At 40.6% G+C, this 23,832-nt stretch overlaps 1 protein-coding gene across 1 annotated transcript in view; it reads left to right on the forward strand.

The window, feature by feature from the left end:
* Positions 1-6,392: 6,392 nt before the first annotated feature.
* pdzrn4 (PDZ domain containing ring finger 4) overlaps positions 6,393-23,832 on the forward strand; it is a 34,755-nt gene continuing 17,315 nt past the window's right edge. Inside the window, exon 1 of the mRNA XM_079334690.1 lies at positions 6,393-6,901. Within this exon, the coding sequence (XP_079190816.1) occupies positions 6,833-6,901 (69 nt within the window). The 5' untranslated portion in view covers positions 6,393-6,832. The remainder of the gene's footprint in view (positions 6,902-23,832) is intronic.

The following is a 23,832-nucleotide window of genomic DNA, read 5'->3' on the forward strand; positions in this document are numbered from 1 at the left end:
CTGTGTGCATGAACACAAATAACTTTTCTTTTCCCCATTGTAAGCCTGTCAGTGTATAACTTGGGGGGCTGGGTAGTTTTGTTGCTACACCTGCTTTATGTGTTCACTTTCAAGGCCTCCACTGTTTATTTGTTTAGGCCCTTGCCTTTTGGGAAGTGTTTTGTGTCCAGGTGTCCTGGACAATTTAGTTTTGAGTCAGCTTCTCTGCATCAGTGGTTTTAGTTGATCATTTTCAGTGCATTATTTAGTTAAGGAAGCTTGTTTTGGCTCTATTCACTTTCTTTGCTTTTTCTCCTCTCTCCAATCCATCGATTGGGATTTTTGTGGTTTTTCTTTGGGAATAACTCTGAGACATCCCACGGGTCCGCACCTGCGTCCCACTGCCCCCCCACGGTCTCCTGACACCTTGAGGAAAATGATTATCTCATTGAAATATTTAATTCTTGACCAACGAGGGGGACAAACCAACGGAAAAAACTTAAGTAGATAAGTAGTTTTGGTTTGGAACAAGTTATTTTGTCTGAGTGACCGCCACTTAAGATAAATCCCTTCCAACCACTTTCATGCTTTATAGGCAGATTTTGTGTATATTAAAGCTGCTCAATATTCAAAGAAAGCTGTTCATGTAAATCTGAACCTGGGTCCCTGCGTCTGAGGACAACTCCACCCATATGGGCTACTTGACCCTGCATGGCCAACGTGTTGTAAGGTCAGCTGGTCAGACGCCAGTTTGGCTGCGGTCTTATTGAGTAAGGAGGCGGTCGAGGTCTCGTATTCCCCGCAGTCACGCTGCACCGTGGTGGTTAAGTTGCTGTGTATTGAATAGTGAGCAGGAAGAGGGAAGCACAGCCTGCGGGTGTCTGGTCACAATGGTTTAAACAAGGATTGTGAAACGTTGCCATTTGCCTTTCTAAATAGCCATGTTCAATGGAGCAATAAAAAGAAAGTGTTAGCTACTGGTTAATCAGTGATTTGAATATGTGGACTCCATCATTGAATGGTTCCATTCTGTGTTACTTTTTGCACGAGTCTACCTCATGCCTGGCTGCTCATAGGGGACATAACGGAGATTGGATATTAAACTTACGAACAGATGATTTTTTTCCCAACTGGCATTCTACAAATTATAAGCAAAATGTCCCTTTGTTTTTCGTTGAATGGAGCCCAGTTTTGTTGATTTGTCTCTTTCATACTTTATGTGCCCCTCGCCTTTTGTTTCTCTTATAATTCTGCCCAAAACGTGATAATGAAATGACTGTGGTTCTTTTATATTTTACTGAGTCAGTCATTTTGCTTTAACAATCAGGATCAGGAGACAATGAACGGAGGGGAGATAGTCATTATGAGGATTGGATCTGAACGCTGGCCTCCCACGAAGTAATTAGAAAATAATGAATAGTTACAATGTAATTACTAGAACAAAAAACAAAAAGGGAAGCCGCTTTTCAATTATCATCATGTACCATCGTTTCCCCTCAGCCTTTAGCTCAGTGCAGTAAGTAGCACTCAAATCATGTTTTTACCTAGATGGATGGTTCGGAGTGTTAAATAATACATCAGTTATGGCTATTGAGAGCAGTGTGTGGGTCGCCCTCAGGCTTTTCTCACGCCATTGGCTTTGAGACGCCCAGATGTCTACCGTAGCAGAAATGCAATGTTTGGGTTTTTTTTTTGTTTTTTTGTATTGATCTCTCCACACATGGCTTGACACCAAATAATCAATTTCAAAGCAAACTTTCCACTACAGGTGGTAGAAAATTGATTGAATCTTTTGAGAATGTTGCAATAGGAGGACTAACAATTGGATGTTTTTCTTAATTATCAAACAATGGAAGGTGTGTCATCATCATAGCACTTACAAAGCCGAATCTGGTGTTGTTTTAGACTTTAGTTTTTGTCATCCCAAAGACTTGAAGATGACTTTCCAAGAAGAGGAGCCTCAGATCAGCTAAAAACCAAGAATGTACAACAATGTGGGAACATTGTAAGAGTGAAAGTTTGCACTTATGAAAAGAAGTGCGTGTGTTGGTATTCAGCTAGGCAGGCCATGAAGTACAGCCTAAAGGCATGATCAGCTTTCCTGATTAGACTCTACCAATGACGCACTCCTTCGTCTGTTGTCAAGGATACTGTAGCCTTTGAACATCTCGGTTAAGGATTCACGCAGCGAAGTAATTACCCGCTACACCTCCAACTTTGACAGTTTTCAAAGTTTGTACTCAGATTTACCGTCGAGTTAAGACTGAAATGGCTTCAGAGCTTACCTAACAAGTTTCTATTTTCAGAGAAGAACATGTGAAGTGGCCAATTTTCTTTCCATCACAGCCATATAGGACATTATGCTAATGTGGCGTTTAAGGCTTCCTTTGAAGTGCAACACTTTTCCCCTGGAGCAAGCTATTTTTGGTAACCTTTGACTGACTGGCAGATCCCACTGACGGGACTTTACCGTTAAATATGAAATGACTGGTACCGCTGTTTGAACCTGTCTCAGACTTCCTCACCTTTAAGTTAACTAAATGTCAAAGAATTTATTCAACATACGACATTACAGGTATGACACTTCTCTGCTGCCTGTATTGCCAGTCCAGTTTCCAGACATCAAAGACCATGAAGCACATTTTGTCTGTGCAATATTATAATTTCTGATCTCGAGGCTTTGACTCTCACGTCTCTTAAAGTTATACGAGTCTCTTCAATTTTATAGGAGCGCATGAGCCAGACGTCTGTCCGGTGTTTCGTATCAGCAGAGACAATAGAGCAAGTAGGGGACATGGAGGAGGAGAGGAGGTGTACAGATGATGGAAGGTGGTTGATATGAACAATAAAAATGGTGGTGAACGGCCATAAATGAACACAATGATGATGTCACCTTGAGCAGAAATGTCATGCATCTCAGATTTACTTTCCTTTCGAGTTAAAATGGAGGGATAAGACACACTTTCTTTGTGAAGTGTCCGTCACATTTTTTGGATGTCTCAGTGTGTTAGTGGATAAGTGTTGAGGGTTTTGAATGTTTGTCCGTCAGCAAATCCGAGTTTATGGAAGTGGCAGTTTAAAAAGATTACTAATCCCATTCTCAGACTGCAAAAATCAGGGCTGGAAAGAAAGATGAGAGAGACACACAGAGGTGATGTAAAAACAGCAAAAAAAAAGTCATAAAAGCTTCAGAAGGATCCTAAAGTTCATTAGGTGGTGATGTCACCCCTGAAGAAGTCACCTTCAGAGGTCATTTGGGAAAGCGGTGACCTCATCAGAATGGGACAAGAGTGGACGGCGTGAAAGGGTTAAGTGTTATCTGGGGGGCTGTATCTGGATCTGCTCTGACGCCCTTGACTGAACCACTATGGTCCTTGTACCTGCATGACTGGTGATAAGGAGGATGACGCATCTGTGCTCTCCGCTCATAGTCTTAACAGTGCACAGCCATTCGTCATGCAGACTGAGTGCTGTATCTGCCTCTTGCTCGGAAGTACACAATTTTCCAAAACAGATCAGTTGTTCGTTGGAACTGCTGTATTGAAAAATAAATGAGGGAAGAATATGAACTTCAGCAACATCGTAGAAAGAAAAGATGACTCATATGTCCAAGGAGCTCTCACAATGACTATAGAAAACACACAATATGGTGACTTGCTTGGCATTGAGAGTGTCCAATAATTGTCATTGTGTAGTTGAAGGCTGCACACTTATAGAATAAGCAACCATCCAATAACATGCTGTTTAATACCCGGGTGTCTTTATTTTGATAAAGGCCTACAGTTATTACTGTTTGTCCTCCGGTGGATTACAAACAAGATACACTTGAGTTTACTGTCCAGGGGGGAAAAGTCAAATGCTATATGTAAATTGATATAGTTTTTAGTGTTTAAATATTTAGCCCTGTGAAGTTTATACTAATTTGTTTTGCAAATCATGATTTCAGGGGAAATCTCTTCCTTGGTATGGACCTGGCAAATTGGTGTATCTTTTCTGTATGGTGCCCCAGGTATTAAGAGAAAATGGAAAAACAGGGATTTTCTTTTGATTTTGAAAAACACTTTTTGGATTCCTTAGATACAGCATATCTTTGGTGGGTAATAAGCCAAACTTATGTCTTTAAGGTATACATTTGAAGGCTATTATTTACTTGCTAGCAAATGTTTTCTGATGGAAGCTACTTTGAAGGACTCGCTGGTAAGCCTAACCTGCTAGCTTCTGCATTGAATTGGTTGTTTTATCTAAAGGGCTATTTATGTCGTCAACAAACAAATATAAAGTACCTGGGTAACAATTCCAATCAGAATCATTTTCTGGAGGTTTTAATTGCTGGGGTCAAATTGATCCCAAAGATAAAAGATTTGAGTAAATTTGTAGGTAACAAGAGGGTAAAAGCTTGTGTCTCTTAAAGTTGCTAATGTAACAGAAACAGCATTAAGTCTTCAAAAGGAGGAAAACAAAAACATTAAAAAAAGAATTCAAACCCAACCATGGAAAATATTTCTCAAAAACTTTGAATGTTTCCACAAGAAATATGAAAAAAGAGTATCTTCTTTCGAAAACAAAAATATTCAATTTAAAATTCAAATAAATTCACTTTAGATTTTCTCATTATTTAACCAACACCTCAATCTTTCTCTTTCCTGAACAAAGTGCTGTGAGTGCCAAAACATAACCATAAAACTGTTCAATGACAACCTTTTCCTCAAAGAGAAATTAATCTGGATACTGCTGGTATAAATTTTCCACAGAAACACATTTGCTGTGGTAAATTAGCATAATTCCTAGCGTGACAGGTTTGCAATACCACCACTGCACTTTCCATTTATCTTCACTCGCACATCTCCAGTGCTCTTCCCTCTTCTTTCCATCACCCACTCCCCTCCTCTGTCCCCTCAACCCCCGTCGAGAGTGGCCAGTTGGGCTGGAAGCTAATTTGAAGCTAATCAATACTCGTCTGTGTTTCTTCCTGTGTGTGTCAGCCCAGTCCGGTGCCCTTGTCTAACTGCCGGCAGAGAGATAGGAGCATCTGTTTGGTGACTTTTACTCTTCGACTGTAAATCTATGGCGGTCACTAAATGCCACTCCTGCGACCATTGTACTGAGTGCAAAACGCTATCTGATTGAATCCAAATGAGATTGATTTCCTCACAAAATCCAGTTGTCAAATACTTGTGCGGACAAAAAGGCCTCAAAATAACTTGATTACCTGTAAGGTTGGCACTTTAACTGCTGATCAAGATTTGTTTGTGTGGAAATGTATACATTTGGGGATTATAACTCCATTATGTAAATTTTGCATTCAAACACTGAATTTTGTTTTCCATAAAATGTCAGCCATATCTGGCCTATAGACTGTGTTTGTCCATACATTACTTTAATGAACCTTAGAGCACTGCAGACAGTGACATTGACGCTTCTCTCATGCATCCTTTGTACATTTTGTGTTTTTTATATTTGAGAATTCTATTTTATATATTGGTAACTGCTTCTCATATATTATTTAAGTACTTACTTTAAGTTATTTTAGCCTTGTTTTTTCTTTCGCATAAATACACCAAGAAAAATTCCTTGCATATGTAAATGCACTTAATAAAAACCGATTCTAATTCGGATTCCGGAACATCAGATTTTTCATAATCATAATCCTCTTGAGGCCCTCACTAGACGATTTGGCCTGACCCCCCAGACTGCACATCTAAAATCAGAGTAACAATTTCACAGCGGCGATTTCACAGACACAAGATTTCACAGTAACCCTCAATTCACACACACTCTTTGCATGCCGCAGTCCGTCAACGCCACGCACTATACGTCGCATTTCGCTGCCACTCTCGTTGTGTTCTCACAGCGGGATGCTTCTGCTCGCTCTCATTCACTATTGCCGCTATTCCATTAGAGGCAGTACAATCTGAAACTGTAGATTGGGGGAGGCTCTGACTTGATTAGGAGAAGGACATGAATCACATTGACACCACACATTTGTGGATTATTTGAACGAATAATCAGTTCTGACAAGCCTTGAAATTTCCCCCCTTATCAAGTAGATTAGGTTATATGAGAGATAGATTGGAAAAAAACAACAACAATGTTTTCAAGCCCTTTCATAAGTCAGTACCCCAGTCTGAACACACCCAGATTGAGAAGTCCGGACATTTACTAGAATCTATCCCACAATCACAAACCAGCAGACGCCCATGTAAGTGTCAAGTCTTTCCTTTAGCCTGCAAGCACCAACACTGGTGTTCAGATACTGAATCTGCACAAGATAAGACCCAGTTCCCTCCCTCTTCTCCCAGCCCCCTTTCCTCTAACAGCCAATGAGGAAGCGGTCTATTCATGAGCCGGAGTAGGACCAGGCATGTGTAGACAGACTGCCACAGGAGGAGGTGTGTCTCCATGAGCCAAAAGTGTGTGAGCGTATGAGTGTGTGCTCACATGAGAAGAGGAGGTGGTGGAGGAAAGAGAGTGTAGAGGGTGTATGTAGGCATGCAAGTGAGAGTCAAGGGAAGGAGTGACGGGAGAGAAGGAAGCAGAAGTCAGGTGCTTTTTCTTAGCACTGATACACTCCCCACAAACACACACACACACACACACACACACACAAACACTCACACATTGAAGGAACTACTTCTACTATTGCAGTGAACTGATACACACTCTGTGTGAGTGTGTTTCCTGCCCTTGCAGCGACAGAGGGGGATCTCTGAGGATACACGGATGAGAAAGAGGTGTGGGGGAACGCAAGGAAGAGGAGCCCGAGTGTGTCTCGCCCCGGGGGGAGCTCATACACACGCCACAGACTGCACACACACTCCAGCGGGCTCTCGGCACTGTTTCCCTGACAACTAGAATGGGCTGCAATTTGTGCACATTGCAGAAACGGGAGGAACACTACAAACTGCTGTATGAGATTGCACAGGTAAGTGAGACTTTTGCAGGAGGTTTAATGGTGGGATTAAGCTGAATGGCAGCAAAGGAAGACATGATAATGATGGAAGTAATGACTTAGCATTGGAAAATAATTGGATTTCATGGAAATGAGCAACAGAGGTGATGTGGTGATGTAGGGAAGAGTCACAGGAAGGTTTGGTAAAAGTTAGCCTTTTTTTTAAAAGAAAGACAGCAGACAGGTTGAAGATGGAAAGCAGCACAAAAATGGAGAAGGGATAGAGAGAAGATGCAGGGGAAAAAATGAGTTACTTCCAAGCAGACAGGCAGAGAGCCAGTGTGTGTGTATGTGTGTATTCCTGGCTCCATCAAAGTGAGTGGAGCTAGTTATTTCTCTTCAGCAAAAAGAGAGATGAGAACAAGTTCAGCTCTTTTTCCCGCGCTGGCTCCAGGGGAATTCATCATATCTCCTCTGCCTGCGACTGTCTAGAAGCAACACAGTTCAAAGAACAAGTGGCATAATGTGTTCTGCTGTTTTCGCTTCTATGTTGTTCATCAGAACTGGACTTGTTTTTGTTTTTCTCTGACTTTGACCTGATATGACAGTTTTCACACCCTTGCTGACGAACACATTTTATTTTTTATTGAATATATAGTCGATCACACACTTTCGCCCCTTAACATTTATGTGATATGCATGAACAGGCTGAACTGAAGCATAAACCATACATAGTCATTCCAGATTCATCGTTTCACTATGAAAGCCTCACACTCTCATTACTGCCTCCACGAATGATCATATTACCATTTTCAGCAGTAAAATACTGTGAACATATCTGGTTCTAAGCTTGGCTGGATTGTGTTAATAAGAAAGGAAGTGTGAAGAAGTGTGGCTTTTCATAAAAAGAAAAAATAAGAAATGCCAATCTTTAGAATTGTTGCGTTTAATTGGCTTTGGTAATCTGTAAGTGATATTTTTAACAGTTTCAGTCTGTCACTGCAACCCTAAATGACAGTGCGGTGAAAAAAAACGTGAAACATACAGTAGCAACTTTTTTTTTTTTACATTAGAAATATGGTCGTATGTGTGAAGCGGATTGTGGTGAAACACGTGCAGAGCTGGGCTTCCTCTGTTGTGAAGTAGTACGGACGAATACAAGCCATGCAGCGAGGGCTCATTCATCATTCAGTGCCTTACACTGTTACAGACACTGGATACAGCACCATGACAATGAACGCTTCTGTTGAAGACATTGGCTCGTACTTTAATAGGACACAAAACTAACAGTGGGACGAAATGTCATGAACATGTCGTTTATTTATAGCACTCTTTGGAAATGAACTCCCAGCGTGTCTAACAACAATCATGTTAAAGTTTATCGTTTTTTTCTTAGACGATAAGTATAAGACACTTTATCACTGTCCTACATTTCATTGCAGCTAGATCCTTTTATGAATGTTATTCACAGTGCTGCAGGCTCAAGCTCATTACAGTCAGTGTCTCCGTTCTTTAATGAGATGGCTGATGTCTGTGTTGTCTGCTTGGATGGAATGCAAGAAAATGAACTACGGGAGCTCATGGCTGCTCATGTGTTGTCGAGGAATTGGACAAACTGAGCAAATTTAATTAATTTACTTTTATATACTTTATTAATTCCCGAGGGGGAAATTCTGGTTCGCACTCTGTTATTTTAGAGACATGCTTCTCACACACACAGGACTGAATCACACACGTGCACAAGCAGGACCTGTGGTCATGCATTGATGAAGAGATGTCAGAGTGTGGCAGCTGCCCCCACTGGAAGAGCCCCCTGATCTGTTGGGGGTTTGGTGCCTTGCTTGAAGGCACCTCGGCAGTGCTCGAGAGGTGGTCTGGCACCTCTCCAGCGACCAGACCAACTTCCATATTTTGGGACTCAAACCGGCGTCCCGATGGTTCCCAATGAAGTCCCTTTGGACTGAGCTACTGCTGCCCAAATTCCAGTTATCTATCGACACGTAAAGGAAGTGACCAACTGAATTAAATCAGGTGACACAGCGAGCCTGACTAAACCAAAAGATAACAAAATCAACTTTTAGACCAAGAGGCAATCTCCAAGCGTTGATAGAAGAAGCTGATTAGGAATCGCAAAAATGGCTGCAGTTCCTCAAGTGTCCACTTGAGATTTTCTCCAGAATAAGGGAATTCCCATCACAGCCCATATTTGCATGTCCATTTTTAACAGCACAGAAAACATTTAATATGTCATTAAAAAAAAAACTTGTCGTTTGGACTGTGCAGGTAAGAAGTGACAAGCATTGAACATAACCATGTCTTATCCTTCTTCAAGATTAGCCAGAAGGTAGTTTGAATGCCTTGAAGTATATATAAATGTCACATAAGGAAATTAAACAGCTGCATCTCAGACAACTGTATTTTGGCTTATCATGTGCAAGTATATGACTGTTTGATAAGGCGCAGGGTTAATATATAATTTGACTCAAACTAAGATAAAATGAGCCTAATGCCTTCCTCCCATTTCCCCCTTACACTGTAGGTGTCCTGTCGCTTTGGCAGCTATCCAAGAATATCCTCTGTGAGTGTGTGTGCAGGGAGAGAACAAGAGACAGAGGACAGTAGCTCACTGTTAAATGCTCTATGGTGTGTATCTGACAGTCGGCGAACACCTACAGTTCTCATTATCAGTGCGAAAGAAAGCGGGTAAAGATAGAGAAAGAATGGGAGAGAGGGACAGAAAGAGAGCTCACCAGGCAGTAAGTGTGTCAGCGTGACTTTGTCCCAAAACTGGTGGCTGAGGGGATTCTGCAAATCCAGAGAGACTCGTCGACAATCCCTCTGTCTTCTCTTCTCTTTTATCATTCCAGACTCCTTTCGTCATCTCGCTTATTTTTTTTAAATAAAAAAACCTCTCCTTCTACATAACCTTCATCAGTCTATCTCTCTTGGCAAACAGAGAGCAGATTCTGAAAGTGTTTTTTGTTCGGTTTCACTTCCAATGGTGCTACACAATAGGATACCACCTGCTCATTATAAAAGAAAGAAAGAAAAGAATATTGTTAGAGCAGGGATATAACAGCAATACAATGCTACTTGAGAATTGGTCGAGCTGTTCCCAGTTGTCCTGAGTTTTGTCACAGTCGATTGCCTTTTAAACCAATGAAAAATGTGAGGATAAAAGAAAATGACTTCCTGTTCATATCTGTTTCTGTTTCTCTGTTCATCAAATAAGAAACAGCTTAATCAAATTAATAAACTGATATCTTTGCAATCAGTTGTTGGCATAATAAATCTTCAGGCTTTCTTGATGGTAGCGATGGCAATATTTCTATGGAAAAATCCATACTTTCCGATGAGCACATTTTATTCTGTTAATACAATTGCTTGCAATGGTGCCACGGGTTTCTGCATTTTTTTCTAACGACCAGTAGGGGGTGACTGCACTGGCTGCAAAAACAAGTCCATTCATAAGAAATGGCACACATTTTCTTCAGTAAACATTTTTTATGGGTCAGGAAACGGGACAGAGCGTGCACAAATAATGGACCCATTCTGAGAAAAATCCTGATAAAACAGGTTAGCATTTAGGGCTGGCTACCATTGACTGAAATGTATCATGAATGAGGACTTGTCAACCACAATAGTGTCGTAACAATTTGTAGCCACTCTGTCATCCAAAAAACAACAATTGCTACTAAAAAACTAAACTGAATATTTGTATGCTTGGCTGCTTGTTGTCTGTGTGAAACTCTTTCAATGCCTGCCAGGAGGCTCTCGAAGAGGAGATTTTGAATCTTAATGGGTGTCTTTTCTGGTTAAAATTAATACAATGTGAAACTCAAGGCCTTTAAAGGTAGGTTCACTTTAAAGTACAGCATAGCAAATCAGACATTCACCGTAAACTCTTCTGGATTTAAACTCTAGAAGCGTTGGTATTGCATTGGTATTTGGTGTTTATACTCAACTTGATGAAGTCATCCCTTGTAACTACAGCAGTTGACCAGTCCTGCCAGTATTGTTCGTCACCAGGCATCAGGGAAAGACATTTAAACAGAGACAAACTTTGTGTTCTGTTGTGACCTGGCATTTAGGCTGCTTTGTTTCCCTTTTGTTAAATGTCTTTTGTGGTAAAAACCGAATGCAGCTTTTTCAAAGTCACGGTGGTAATTTCCCTCTATAAATGGATAGATGGTGTTTGGAACAGACCTGTTCAGCACCTTTCATTTTGAGAAAGTATCAGAGCATTTCAGAGGCCAATTACAGTTTTCAGCCTGCAGGCCTGCCTCGGCGTCTCCCCATCACAACCACCAGCACAGTGACTATCTCTGTTCACACAGCTGCACTATTCTGACAGGACTGACCGACCCCAGCTGCTCAGTGGCCACTGAGAGATTTATGACTCTGGTCAGACTATTTACATTCAACATTTCATTTGTGATTTGTGTGCGTGTGTATCTCTGCACACTTACACCCCAAGGCGCTATTCTAGTGGTAGCAATTGCCATTCCATGTATTTTGCTTGTGGCTGTGTTAAATTGTCTCCACAGCCTTTGGCCTCCAGCGTCTCACAAGACGCGTGTGTTTTGTCCTTTTCGTGGTACCAAATTCAGCATTATTGTATCTCTCAACAATACCAGGCTGCCTAAATTTACGGAACACAACCGTCACTCCATACCCTGTGTGTTATCCTCCCCTGGATGGATTACCTGCTTGGTGACTGAGTTGTGAGGCAGTTTCTGGGTGATTTAATCCTGATTTATGGAAATGAATGGAAACAAAAAGTGTTTATTCAAAAAGCCATTTAGAAAGATCCTGTTCCGTTTATTGTTTCCCATGTTCATTAGTCTCGCTGATATGTGTTCAAAGTTCACATACGGTAAACATCCAAAGTAATAATCCATAAGGGTGACATTAAATCAGATGATTTAGTTCTTTTCCTATCAGCACATTTTCAAAACCGATCCGGCTTTAAATTCCCATGATATTTGTTCAAAAAACTTAACGATGACGAAAAAGCTTGTCCAAGCAGGAATATCATAGTTTTCAAAATCACTATAATGCTCATGAGTTTAGTGTCATCGCGCCAGATAATATGAATGAGCTTTCTTTTACAATTATAGATTCTCATGTTGCTCTTTTTCTGCTGGGAAACCTGACTTGAAGACTCCTTTTTTCTGCACTTTGAAGTGGTTAACCTTGCTGAGTTAAGGTTTTAGAAAAGATTGATGTTGACTGAAAGCAATACTTGAACAAGTTAAGTTAAGTTAAGTGAAGTGTTTTTAACCCTATGATGGAAAATGTACAAGGACTTCAAAGTCAGAAGTAAGCACAGATTAAATGAAAAATAGACAGCCTATACATTCTTTCTTTGTGTTTTACTCTGTCTAGATGATGCAGATATATTTATATTGTGAATCACGGACTGTAGATTGCAAGGTACACTAACATAAATATAATTCCTCGGCGTACTGGGTCACGTTAAATGTATGGTACGTCTCAGGACATGTATTCAAAAAAGGCAGTGTTATGGAAGATTTGCCAGGACAACTTCCACCTCGTATACATGTGCATTTTTTTATTTAGGTGTTGGTGTGGGCTTGTCCTCCAGAGACAGATGCTTTACCACATGTCCAGCTTGTTAGACAGCATGGCCGGGGCTAGACAGAGAACCCTTAACCCCGCCACCACCTATGGTGCCCACAGAGCAGAGGAAGCTACGGACGTACCCACACAGCCGTCACCTCCATATGGTCGCCTCAGACCCGGACCACGGCTTTGTCCAGATAGAGGAGTAGAATTTTATCACTGATATCAGCCTGGGAGGCTCAAGGTTTAAGGCTTTTTTTCCTCGACTGTTGAATGGGAGCCAAAGCAGAAAAGCTACACCTGCAGTTATCTACCAAGTGTAACGAAATATCGCTGGTATCACTGCATTATCAGCTGCCCACAGGCACAGCACTGGTTCCAAACGACATGTTTTCTTTTCTCTCTGTCTGTCTCTGAGTCTCTGATGGGATTTTGAACCTTTTTCAAAAACTATTGACTAGAGCGACCTTTCCATTTTTCATGCATTTTTTGGCCTTACAAGTTGACTTCCTGTCTGTGCAGGTCATTCGCTTTGACCTTTTCACCTGTGAGTGTAATTCCACTTGACAAGTCTCTCTGCGTGGCTAACTCACATGCACTTGCTCTAAAAGCCAGCACAGTGAAAAAAGAAGAGTTTCACAACCACACTAAATGGCCTCAAGGTACAAAATAATACCACCCCCCCCCCCCCCCCACACACACACACACCTCCTAAAAGTGTTAATCTAGCATTATGGAAATGATCTCTGCAGCCGTACACAGATCATCTGGTGTCTTCCATCATGCTTATAGTTGCTCATTGTTGCACAGCATGGTGATAGTGGCGAATGATTTAGAGGTGCATATGGCCTTGTCGACGGCACCACAGGTTTCCCATCTTCTGGTCGCCCTCCAAAAGAGGAAACAGGAAATGAGTGATTTTTCACCATCAGGATAAAACCTCTTCTTGGTGTTGCTGTTTGCAGTTTGCTAACCATAAAAGTACAGTACGCAAACAATGGAATGGAAGATTGACTATGTATTTTTGAGCCCACTACAGGTACATTAACTGTGTTCTTCTTTTATGTCTGGAAGAAATCCTGCACAAACACTATTTTCTGTGTGTGTTTGAGTGGACTTGGAATGTCAGGGGAAAGACCGGTCTCAGTGTGGGGGGTTGAGCGGACAGCAACAGTCGTCGTCTCGCTTCACCGGCCAACGATCTCCCCCTGCGTTGGCTCTGATAAGCCCAGGATGAAAGCCCTTTTTCTGAGGGCAGAATGACTCCTCACCCCCTCCTCATGCCTCTCTTCCAGACAAGGCAAAGTAGGCATTAACACACAACCACATGGCAGTGTTAAGAGATGCCTATTTGCACACACTGTGTACATTCACACGAGGCCTGTCCATTCATCAGCTTTATGGCGTATTTTCCCTTTTTTACGACTGCGTAAAAATGTCATTAATGCTCTTAGCACCTGACAAGAGGACTTATCAGTTGTTATCAGCCTCTTGCTTATTACCATACTCACCAATCAGCCAAGTGGCCTGGCCAAGGCGATAGGAGGTCGGAGAAAGAGAAAAAAACAGGCAGTGCAGTAGTAAAGTATGACAAGAGAGAACCAGAGCGAGAAAAGGACGAGGCATGTGCCATCAATAAGTCCTTTAAATCCTTCTATTTTCCTGATTTAACCGCACCTCCTTACCAAACACAAAGTCTCGCCCTCCTCCTCCTGTCACTTATCAGTCGCCAGACACTCTTCCTATTCCGTTCCATTCCGCTGCTCTTGTCTGTCTTTCTCTCCTGTTTTTCCTCTGTCTGTCTAACGGACTCATATGGCATGACCCCGCCCTCTGAGGTGCCCGGGATTCTCTCTGCTTGATGGAGAAACCATGGGAAGAAAAATACAGACACTTTCTGTCATTCATGTGTTGGATAAAGACACTAATGCTGTCTGGTCTCAGTGTGTGCTGTCAGCTTGTGACTGTAATGCAGTTTGCAGGCAACCTTGTGCCAGAATAACCCAATAATAGCCCTTATGGCCACACACTGCAGGCTTTGTTTCGTCAGCTTAGACAGATGTTAGGACAAACCATCTGGAGCTGTTATGGATACATTGCAAAATCCCTGCTGCAAAAAGCCATACATGCACCTGAAAATTCCTTGCGGATATTTTTGCAAATGCAGGGGCGTGGGTGCTAAAACACAAATAAAATCCTTAAAATTAGCACAACATTTCTATGCCCGAACTTTTGAAGGAAAATCCTGGCAGCAAAAGTGCAATTCTCATTTGAGAGCACATTTTTTGTTATGCGAGAAAACATTAGACTTAAATGCCAATGTGGCTTTGAACCCTGGTCCAGGTGGCCTAAGGGGAGATTAGGTTACAGAACATCACTGGTGTCCAATTCCAACTTAACCAACTTGGGTTTTGGAGGCATTCGCGCCCACTAAGAGCCTGGCATCGAGTCCAGTTACGGATAGAATGACACTAAACCATCTGCACAGTAAGGGGGATGAGGGATTACATTTAGCAAGGGGTGTAACCATAAGCCTTGTGTTGATATGGGAAACGCCCTCAGGATGGAGAGAAATGGAGGCTCAGCGGCTGGGTTTTGTTGTCCTAAGTTTAAGGAAATCTGATCGATGTTCTCACCTGTGATGCAGTTGTATTAAATCCATTTAGGTTTGGAAAATGTCGGAAATATCTTTGTAAATAGAAAACTCACGGTAGTCTCTACAGAACAACAAGTGCAAAGACAAATGAGACCTAACAGAGGCACACATACACCTGAAAAGCCTTCCTGCAGTATAAATGGTATTCTGCTGGTTGCTGCGGTCCATTTTATTCCAACACCAGTTTTGGGTTGGGTAAGGGGAAATAATTCCCTTTTGTGAAGAACTGTTAAAGCAGAAATTCTCTAGAGATATGTTTTTTTTTCTTTTGTTTTTTTGTAAAAAAAAGGACACTCCTAACACTGTTTTCTGTCGGGATCTTCAAACATTTTTCATTAAGTATTCATATGCTTAAAGTCAAAAAAGTAATAAAAAAAACCAGACAAAACTTGTTGAAGCCTTACATCATTCGTCAGTAATAATCAGAGCAAAACACTTCAAGTCTTGTCAGGAGGGGACTCGCACAAATTAGACTAGTGACCTATTTTTTTTAGAAACAACTGTTTGATTCAAAGAGTCAATCCGCCATACGGTCTGAAAATTACCCAGAAGCACACTAATCATCATCTGACTGATGATACATTGGTGAAAAATTTGATTACCCATTTACTCACTCATTTTCTAGGCTTACTCTCGGCTTCCTAAACCTTTGAATAAAGTGTAGGTCTTGATTGAGGCGGGTCGAATGAGGGGTAAATTGCACCATCTTGTATCTCTCACTTATCTAAGCAACCACACTTTTAGATAAAGGTATTTTTCATCACAGGAGAGCTCCTCTCACCCGCTTAGAGTTAGCAGGGTGTGAAGTCGTTTTTCTTCTCCAGCAAAGGCCGACCAGGGAAGCTTCATGTTATGAATAATGCTAATGGGTAAGATGCTTCCAGTGAGCATAAGCATGCATCACTTTAAAATTATAAAAAAAGGCAAAGATTTGGTGGGTGGAGGGAAAAAGTTCACACTGTGGCTTCTTGGAAAAACAGCTTAATTTTATGCAAAAAGCAGCACATAAATCTTTTATTTTTCGGCTCCAGAGTAAAATGTTTTCACTTTTCAAGCTTTAGCATGTTTTGCTAATTATGCCCCTGAATCCTGAGCTGAGTGTTTTTTTGCCTTTAGCCAAATTTGTGCTCATGTGAATAACAAAGCTTCAGAGGGAAACTGCATTAAATAAGTATGAATCCTGAGTTTTACATTCAAAAATCGTAAGTCATTAACACAATGATTTATGGTAACGGTAGATTACCACACTGTCTTAATCCGGTTTTCAGTATTTTTCCCTCTACATTCAAAGATAGAAAAAGATTGTGCGATTCAGGATGTTTTATTGTTATAGTGTTATGAGTTTACCAAATGTCCATCATGTTCTACTTTTATGCAGTCACAGTTTACCCTCTGCCTTTGACTGTCTTCAATTCTCTGTCCATATGGGGTCAGTTTAAGGCACTCTCAAACCCATTGTACCCAAACAGACTTAGAAGAATGACAAGGATGACAGAAAACTGAATTGGATTATGAAAGAGACATTTTCATCTCAAAGAAAAAGAAGAACAAAAAATATAGACAAAAACAACTTTTCTCCATTATGTCTTTGGCTGTCAAACTTCTTCCCCAATGGTCATGTGTAGTTTTTTTAGCAAGGTGTTGCAGGACGTCTTCCAGCGGTGAATAAATAAACACATTTGTTGTTGTGCACAAGGGTGATGTTGAGATGACTGAAATTAAACTGCAGTGTCCATATGTTTGGAAATGAAAGATTATGTCACCTCATTAATGAAGGTCTTTCGAAGAAAGATATCAGGCAAATTACCGTCTTTAGAGGATCCCACCATAATGGTTTAACACATGATGGTGTTTCTGGACAATAAAAAAGCAGCAAATTACCAACTTTGTTTCTGAGACAAATACTGCACAAGAATCTGCATTTATGGGCCAGTTTAGGTTTTCCCATATAGAGGGGTAACACATAACCTCTTTGTGAACTCAGTCATCTGGATGAATTATGTGGGTCTAATCGGTGACCCCCGAGAGCCTAATTCAAACTCATTGCTAGTATGTGTCATGGGGCTGGAGGAAGGGGCCGCTGTATTGTTCAGCCAGGCTCACTGGCTGTTGTTTTAATGGCAGATGAGAGATTAATGGCGATCTAATGACTGTGGGGAGGACACTGTGCAACAATAGAGTCCTGGTGCAGCGCAGGCCAAGTACATTAGTCAGTCAAGACAAGTATCTGCATGAATGCACACACAAACACACACACAAGCAAACGTGCGTAAAAAGACGTACACACAAACACATTGGGAGTGAATACCCAGACGTACAAACAACATTCATATGAACAGACGCATGCAGAGTGAAAATGAAAGTGACTTCAATTGATTTGTCAGTACGAAGTTTCCAGTCATTCGCCTTCAGTGCACTCTGTCTCATCAAAACAAACCACGCTAATTTTCAACCCGCCAACCCCCCAATGTGACAAAAGAAGGCTAATTTATGCATTGGCGACGTGTTGTGCAGGAAAAGCTTCAGCGAGGCTGGATGCTCACTCGTGGATCCCCGGTAATTGTGATTCGGTTGCTAGGATGTTGAGGGTAATGAATGTCTTGTTGATGCAGTTTGTCATAACCAGTGCCAAACGTAGCTGCTTGAGGACACATAGCCTATTAGTTAAACACAGACATGTTAGCCCTGCCATGATGTATGAGCCCACCAGACAGAGAGCATTAGTCATTTTAAGAGAGAAAGCTACCTGCGTACAGTATGTTTGATTGTGGATACATGTTTTCAGAGTCAAGCATGGCTCTTGACTTTTGGGTTTTAGTAATTGTACCTAATCCACTAAATTCCCATGATCCTGGACAACTGACTTTAGTTTAATGCTTCCCAAATTATTAGAAAACTTAAAGTCTATTAAAATTGGAGGGAAAACAACAGAGAATTCCAGCAAAACCACATATATCTGAGTCCGATAAGCTTCCAAAAATTAATGGAGCCTAATGTTAAACAGCAATTGGTGAATGCCGACATTTACTAGTTCTCTGTTCATAATTTTTACATCAGCCCTTATCAAAGTACTACAAACTAAAAGATAATGAAGAGTACAAATCTGGAAGTACATTTAGGCAGTAAGCTAATGGCTAATAACAGTCAATGCAATGATGCATCACTTTTTTGCACAGATTGCACATTGAACATGATTCTAACAAATGGTGATACAGGCTTCAGGGAGACTAGTTTTAAGGCCACAGGATCTGGATAATAGCACTAAAACTACGCCGTCAGAGCAAATTGTCTGCTCCTTGAATGGGCTAATTTTGTTTCAAACTGTGGCACAAATAAAGAATAAATAAACAAAGACTTGATTGGACTTTGTGATAGGGATATTTCATGCGCTAGAGGTCTCTTACTGTAAGTCCATAAACAGTTGTTGATATATGAATAAAAGAAAATATGCAAATACTTAGTCAAAAAAGCAGAATACAGGACAAATCATGTGAAGATTCCAAGGTTTTACCAGTGTTAAGAATCTGTATTCATAAAGCCTAATTGAAAGGAAGCCCACCCTGCATAAATAAGTACTACAAAGAGCAGGAAATGAGACGGTTCTTAATGCGTTCTCAGGTGCTTGATAACCTTTGATTTCCCTCCACTTACATCAGAAATGGCTGCTTGGAATGACAGTCACAAGTCAACAGTCTGTGAAGTCTGTGTGCGTGTTTCTACCGCTGGGGTGGGGAATGAGACATGTGAAGAGCGACAGACAGGAAAACCCTTGAGAGAAACACAAAGAAGACATAGGTAGAAACAGAGAACAACATGCTGTCTGTTTTAAAAAGCGTTACTGAAATATTGGGTCTTTATGAAAAACTGAATCTTAATGAAATGAGCTGACTTGCAGTGACAATGACAGACAAAAAGGGAGAGAAACAACTGCACAGCAAGACAAAGAGGCACAAAAAGAAAAATGGAACAAACCAAGGATTAATATGATTTAAGAGAAAATATTTAAATCATTTGATACTAAGAACAGAACAAAGCACCAACAATGAACAGTAATCGCAATAAGTATTTCTTATTTTAAGAAAATTCTTCGAAAGATATAAATTATTGAAAAAAATGAAGTTGTGAATGTTAAATTTTACACTGGAAATCCTTTATGTTCCATTTTGGGTTTTTCCTCCACATTCACACACATTTGTCATTTGACTTACCTACAAAATTGACTTAGGGGTAGGATGTTATAAAGGAACAAAAATAGTTATATATACTGTTCGAGAATTCATGTTGCTAGCCTTTGAATGCTGTGAACATTGTTTGAGGTTATTCTAGGATTTAGAGGAAATAAGATTTTTCTTTAGCTCTTCATTGGGAAGCAGCAGCCAATGAGCACATGTAGCAGCAAAGTCAATCTTGTTGGAGGACACTTCAGCTCTGCAGATTGCTCATGGATGCAGGATAACCAGTTGAAGGACAGTACAGCAGCCTGTTACTTTTAGCAGGTATTATTGAACAGAGACAAGTGGGAAGCACTGCTCTGTGCTGTTGCTGCGAGCATCTAAAGCAAGCGGCTCTTCTGCTAAAATGTCATACATTTTTTACTGTGAATACTCCTTCTGAAGCAAACATCTAAAGTCGAAAAAACCAGCACTGTGAACAGCGATCCCAAGTCTAATCTACTTGCAGACAGATACTGTGTGATGTTGGAGGGATTAACCTGTGAGGACTACTTAACATCCTGCCCGACAACAGCTATTAAATCCATGTTTCAGGGTGTCATGCAGTCTTCCTCCATGCAGAACTAATTGGTTGTTTTTGCCTGTTTTGCAGGAGCCCATGTCTGTGGAAATTTTTTTGAAGGACACTCATAACAACTTACACAGATGTGGACATAGATGCAATCATGTGTGCAGATGAGCTCATAAATACAGGAACCGTTGAACTCTATTTGGTGAACAAGGGTCCTAAAACAAGCACTGAGTGAAATCTCCTTGAACCCGTTGCCATAGCTTATCACTTACACACACACACACACACACACACACACACACACACACGAATAACACACATGCATGCCCCAAGCCGACACTACAACCAACAGAGACTCACATCTCTAAGACCCCCCCCCCCCCGCCCACCCCCTTTCTGCACTCTCTCTCCACCTGATTTGCATTTTGGTTAACACTCTAATTGCCTCTCATTAAATACCTTGTCACTTTGATTAATTGGTGCGATACAGAAATGTAAAACAGCAGAGCATTACAATACATGGGGAGCAGTTGCTGATTGGGAGGAAGCCTGGCTGAAAATGCAAACTAGAAGTGAAATCTGACCAACTTTCCTCACTTTTAAAGTTGAGTCAGGGTTTTTCTGTTTTCATGAAGTGAATCATTTAAATGTGAGGGAAATTGCACAGCTAGGAGGACTGAGGTCAAAATTTTGCATTTCAACTTCCAAATGGTTGCCATGAGCTAGACATTTATGACAGTATGCATCAAATTGATATAATGACAAGGAATAATGGCCTTTTCCCTGAAGTTTCTCCTTGCCAAATGTAGCAAGGACTACATTTGACAGAAACTGTAAAATGACAGTTGACAGAAACACTTACAGTAGGCCTGCTATACTCTCTAAAACTCTAGGTGTCCAAAAGGAAAGAAAGGGCCCTTAATTTTACACCCAGCAAAGTCAGCAATTTGGTTAAAGACTGTGTTTATGCTACAATTTTAAATAAGCAGTGAATGAGAGGGATGGTGCTAAAATAGGGCTCACATAATAATCAAATCTTTTCAATTCCTTTTGAATCCAATCACAGCATAACCGCTGTCATTTACACCGAGAATCGTTTTTATCTTGAAATTGTCTATAATTGTTCTGAAATGTACATTTTAATCCCTCACTGCACAAAACACTCCTTTGAATTGGCAGGTGTTGTAATTGTGTAAATGAGAGGTTGTTTTTCACTCTGTGCTTTCAGAGTACTTAGGGATGGAAAGTAATAAGAAACCCAACATAACGGATAGTGTTTGAAAAGTTAGCATGTAATATGAGAAAACCTTTCAGGAAAACGTTCTGTATCTCTGAGAGAAAGTCCTTAACTTTCTAAACCTGGGGCAAGCTAGTAGCTAGTGGATGGAAGACGCTAATAAAGGGACACGCTAAGGATGAAAGATGCAAACGTTGCCTTGCTGCCTTTGACATGTAAGGTTTAGGGCAACTTTAAATGAATAAGAAATATATCCTGGCAGGCCTTACCAGTCGCCTCAGGCTCACCAAAAAAACTTTAATTATGAAGGATCATGAAAATTAATTTCTGCGCTCCATTAAAACATTAGCCATTCATTAGCCATCTGAATTTGCAACTTCTTTGGCAAGCTCTATGGGGAAAACTTACTGGGGAATTTGCTCACTTAAGTAGCTTTATTTGCCTTTAATGTTTAGGAAGGACAAGAATATCTGAAAAAAAGGTTCTTTCAACCTGCTATTTTGTGTTCTGCTTATCTGTGCTGGCGGCTTGTTACAAATTGTGGTATTCTCCTCACACACAAGTCAAGGGTCAGCGTGTTTCAGTTGGTCAATTCCAGTCAACCAGATGCACAACCTGCCACTCAAATATATGAATCCATCATCTTTTTTACCATCGCTTCAGCAGGTGATATTGCATGTCAGATATTTTTTATTATTGAAATGAGACATTTATGACATTGAGCCCTTGTCACATGAGAGCAGACTCTTGACTCACAACAGTACAGAGAAGGAAATGAGATTTGGCAGATTATTTGAGCGCAGCACCTGTGCCTCCTCACTGTTCACAATATGTCAATTTAAATGAATGAAAATCAATTTCACTTCTATTGAGCTGAAGTTCACCAAAAATCATAATCTGAAGGATTGTGGGAGAAAGCCTGCTGGTGGATGTGACGCTTTGTTTCCTCAGGGGCAGACAAGGTTAGTTTGAATAGGGGTCTCTCCATGGCAGCTTATTGTTTCCTGGTCCATTGTATGCCTATTCAGTCTGAAATACTGCCATTGTTCAGTAAAACATGGATAATGCAAACAACCCTATTGAAGGGCCGATTTAAGTCTTTTGGGAGCTGATGTTATGTTGAAGATGTGTCTGCCTGTGGCTTGTGTGCCTGCTTCCATTTCCCCACAATGACACCATATCTGTCAGATTTAGCTGTGAGGTTGAGTGGTTTCCATCACGCTCTTATCTCTGGGCAGCAAACACATCCATTCAAATGAACACAGGCACAACAACACGCACACACACACACACACACACACACACACACACACACACACACACACACACAAACAAATTCTTATCACTGGGCCTCCCTTATCACTCCAGTTTGTTTTCAAAAGTGGAAACAACATTTAGTCTTCTTAGTGGCCAACTGATTACATCCGCTGACACATTTTAAAGGTTGACATGTGGCCTCGTATTTGAGCATATTGGAAGCCCTCGGGCCTGACACCGATAGGCTTTAACTGTGCTACTTTTGACCCAATTGCAACACATGTAATAGCTATTTCCACACCACAGTCTGCTAGTAACCCCTCATAGTCAATCATGTGTGTAATTGCAGCAACAGTGGCAGCAGAATGCTTCATTATTAGTGTGTATAGCTGATATTCAGTTTCTTTGACTGCATGTTATATCAGTAAGCCAAGTGTCAAATCTTACTGGAGTTCACAAATAATACAAAGGAAGACATGGCTGTGATGTCAATATACCAGCTTTTTTTGTGCTACAAAGCAAAAATATAACAACCTATTTGGACAAAAAAAACTTTACCCTACTTAACCTTAAAACATTTTGAGTTGCACTTTCACTACTCAAAGCACTAATGCAAGACAGCTCTATGAAGTTAAAGCTAGTGAAACCGGAAATATAGGCTGTATCTGAAACATCAACCTTTGAGTCTATTCATTGTCATCACAGGGAATGTATACTGTAGTGCATAATGAACTGATCGTGAACAATTTTGTGTATGCAAGAATTGTCTGGATGTATACTTAATTAACCATCATTTTTAACTATAATACAGAGGGATTACTTGTCATATTCCCACAATGCATTGTTGCTCCTCATCACTTAGCTGTTAAATAATTAACTTATATAAGTATTTAAGATGTCTTACTGAATTATATGGATATTATTGTTAAATACAGCCCAATAGGTGACAATGTTTTACAAACAACTCAGAGGGATGGACATGGATTGACATGTTGCCATAACAGTGAGGATAGGTGGTAGTATGCAGCACTGTTATGTTGACAGCAGTTTGGAACACAGTTTGATATGAAATAAGATTTTATGTGAAGAACCCAAGTTGTCGCTGGTTCCCTTTTTGTTTTTACAAAACAGAATGAATGGATGATCTTTTGTACACACCGCTTTGGTCACAGGCACACCTCATGCTCAGTGGTATAACACCCATGTTTTATACCAAAGAACATCATAAAAAATAATTATACGAAACATTTCTCAAATTCCTTTAAGCAAACAAGCAAAAAATGTGTTAGCCTTCCTTTCCTTTTCCAAGTTTCCCCATTCTTGTGCCTTCTAGATTTGTGGGCCTGTAAAAAAGTCAATAGAAAAGACATCCATCCAGTAGCCTCAATATAGAGGAGTTATAGTCATACAAAGTGTGGAAATTACAAGTAAAAGGCATTTTCAGTAAAATTGATTATGACAAAGTGCACTTGCTGAACATACATA

Source organism: Symphodus melops (genome assembly GCF_947650265.1).
Source record: "Symphodus melops genome assembly, chromosome: 22".
In the NCBI taxonomy this organism is placed as follows: Eukaryota; Metazoa; Chordata; class Actinopteri; order Labriformes; family Labridae; genus Symphodus; species Symphodus melops.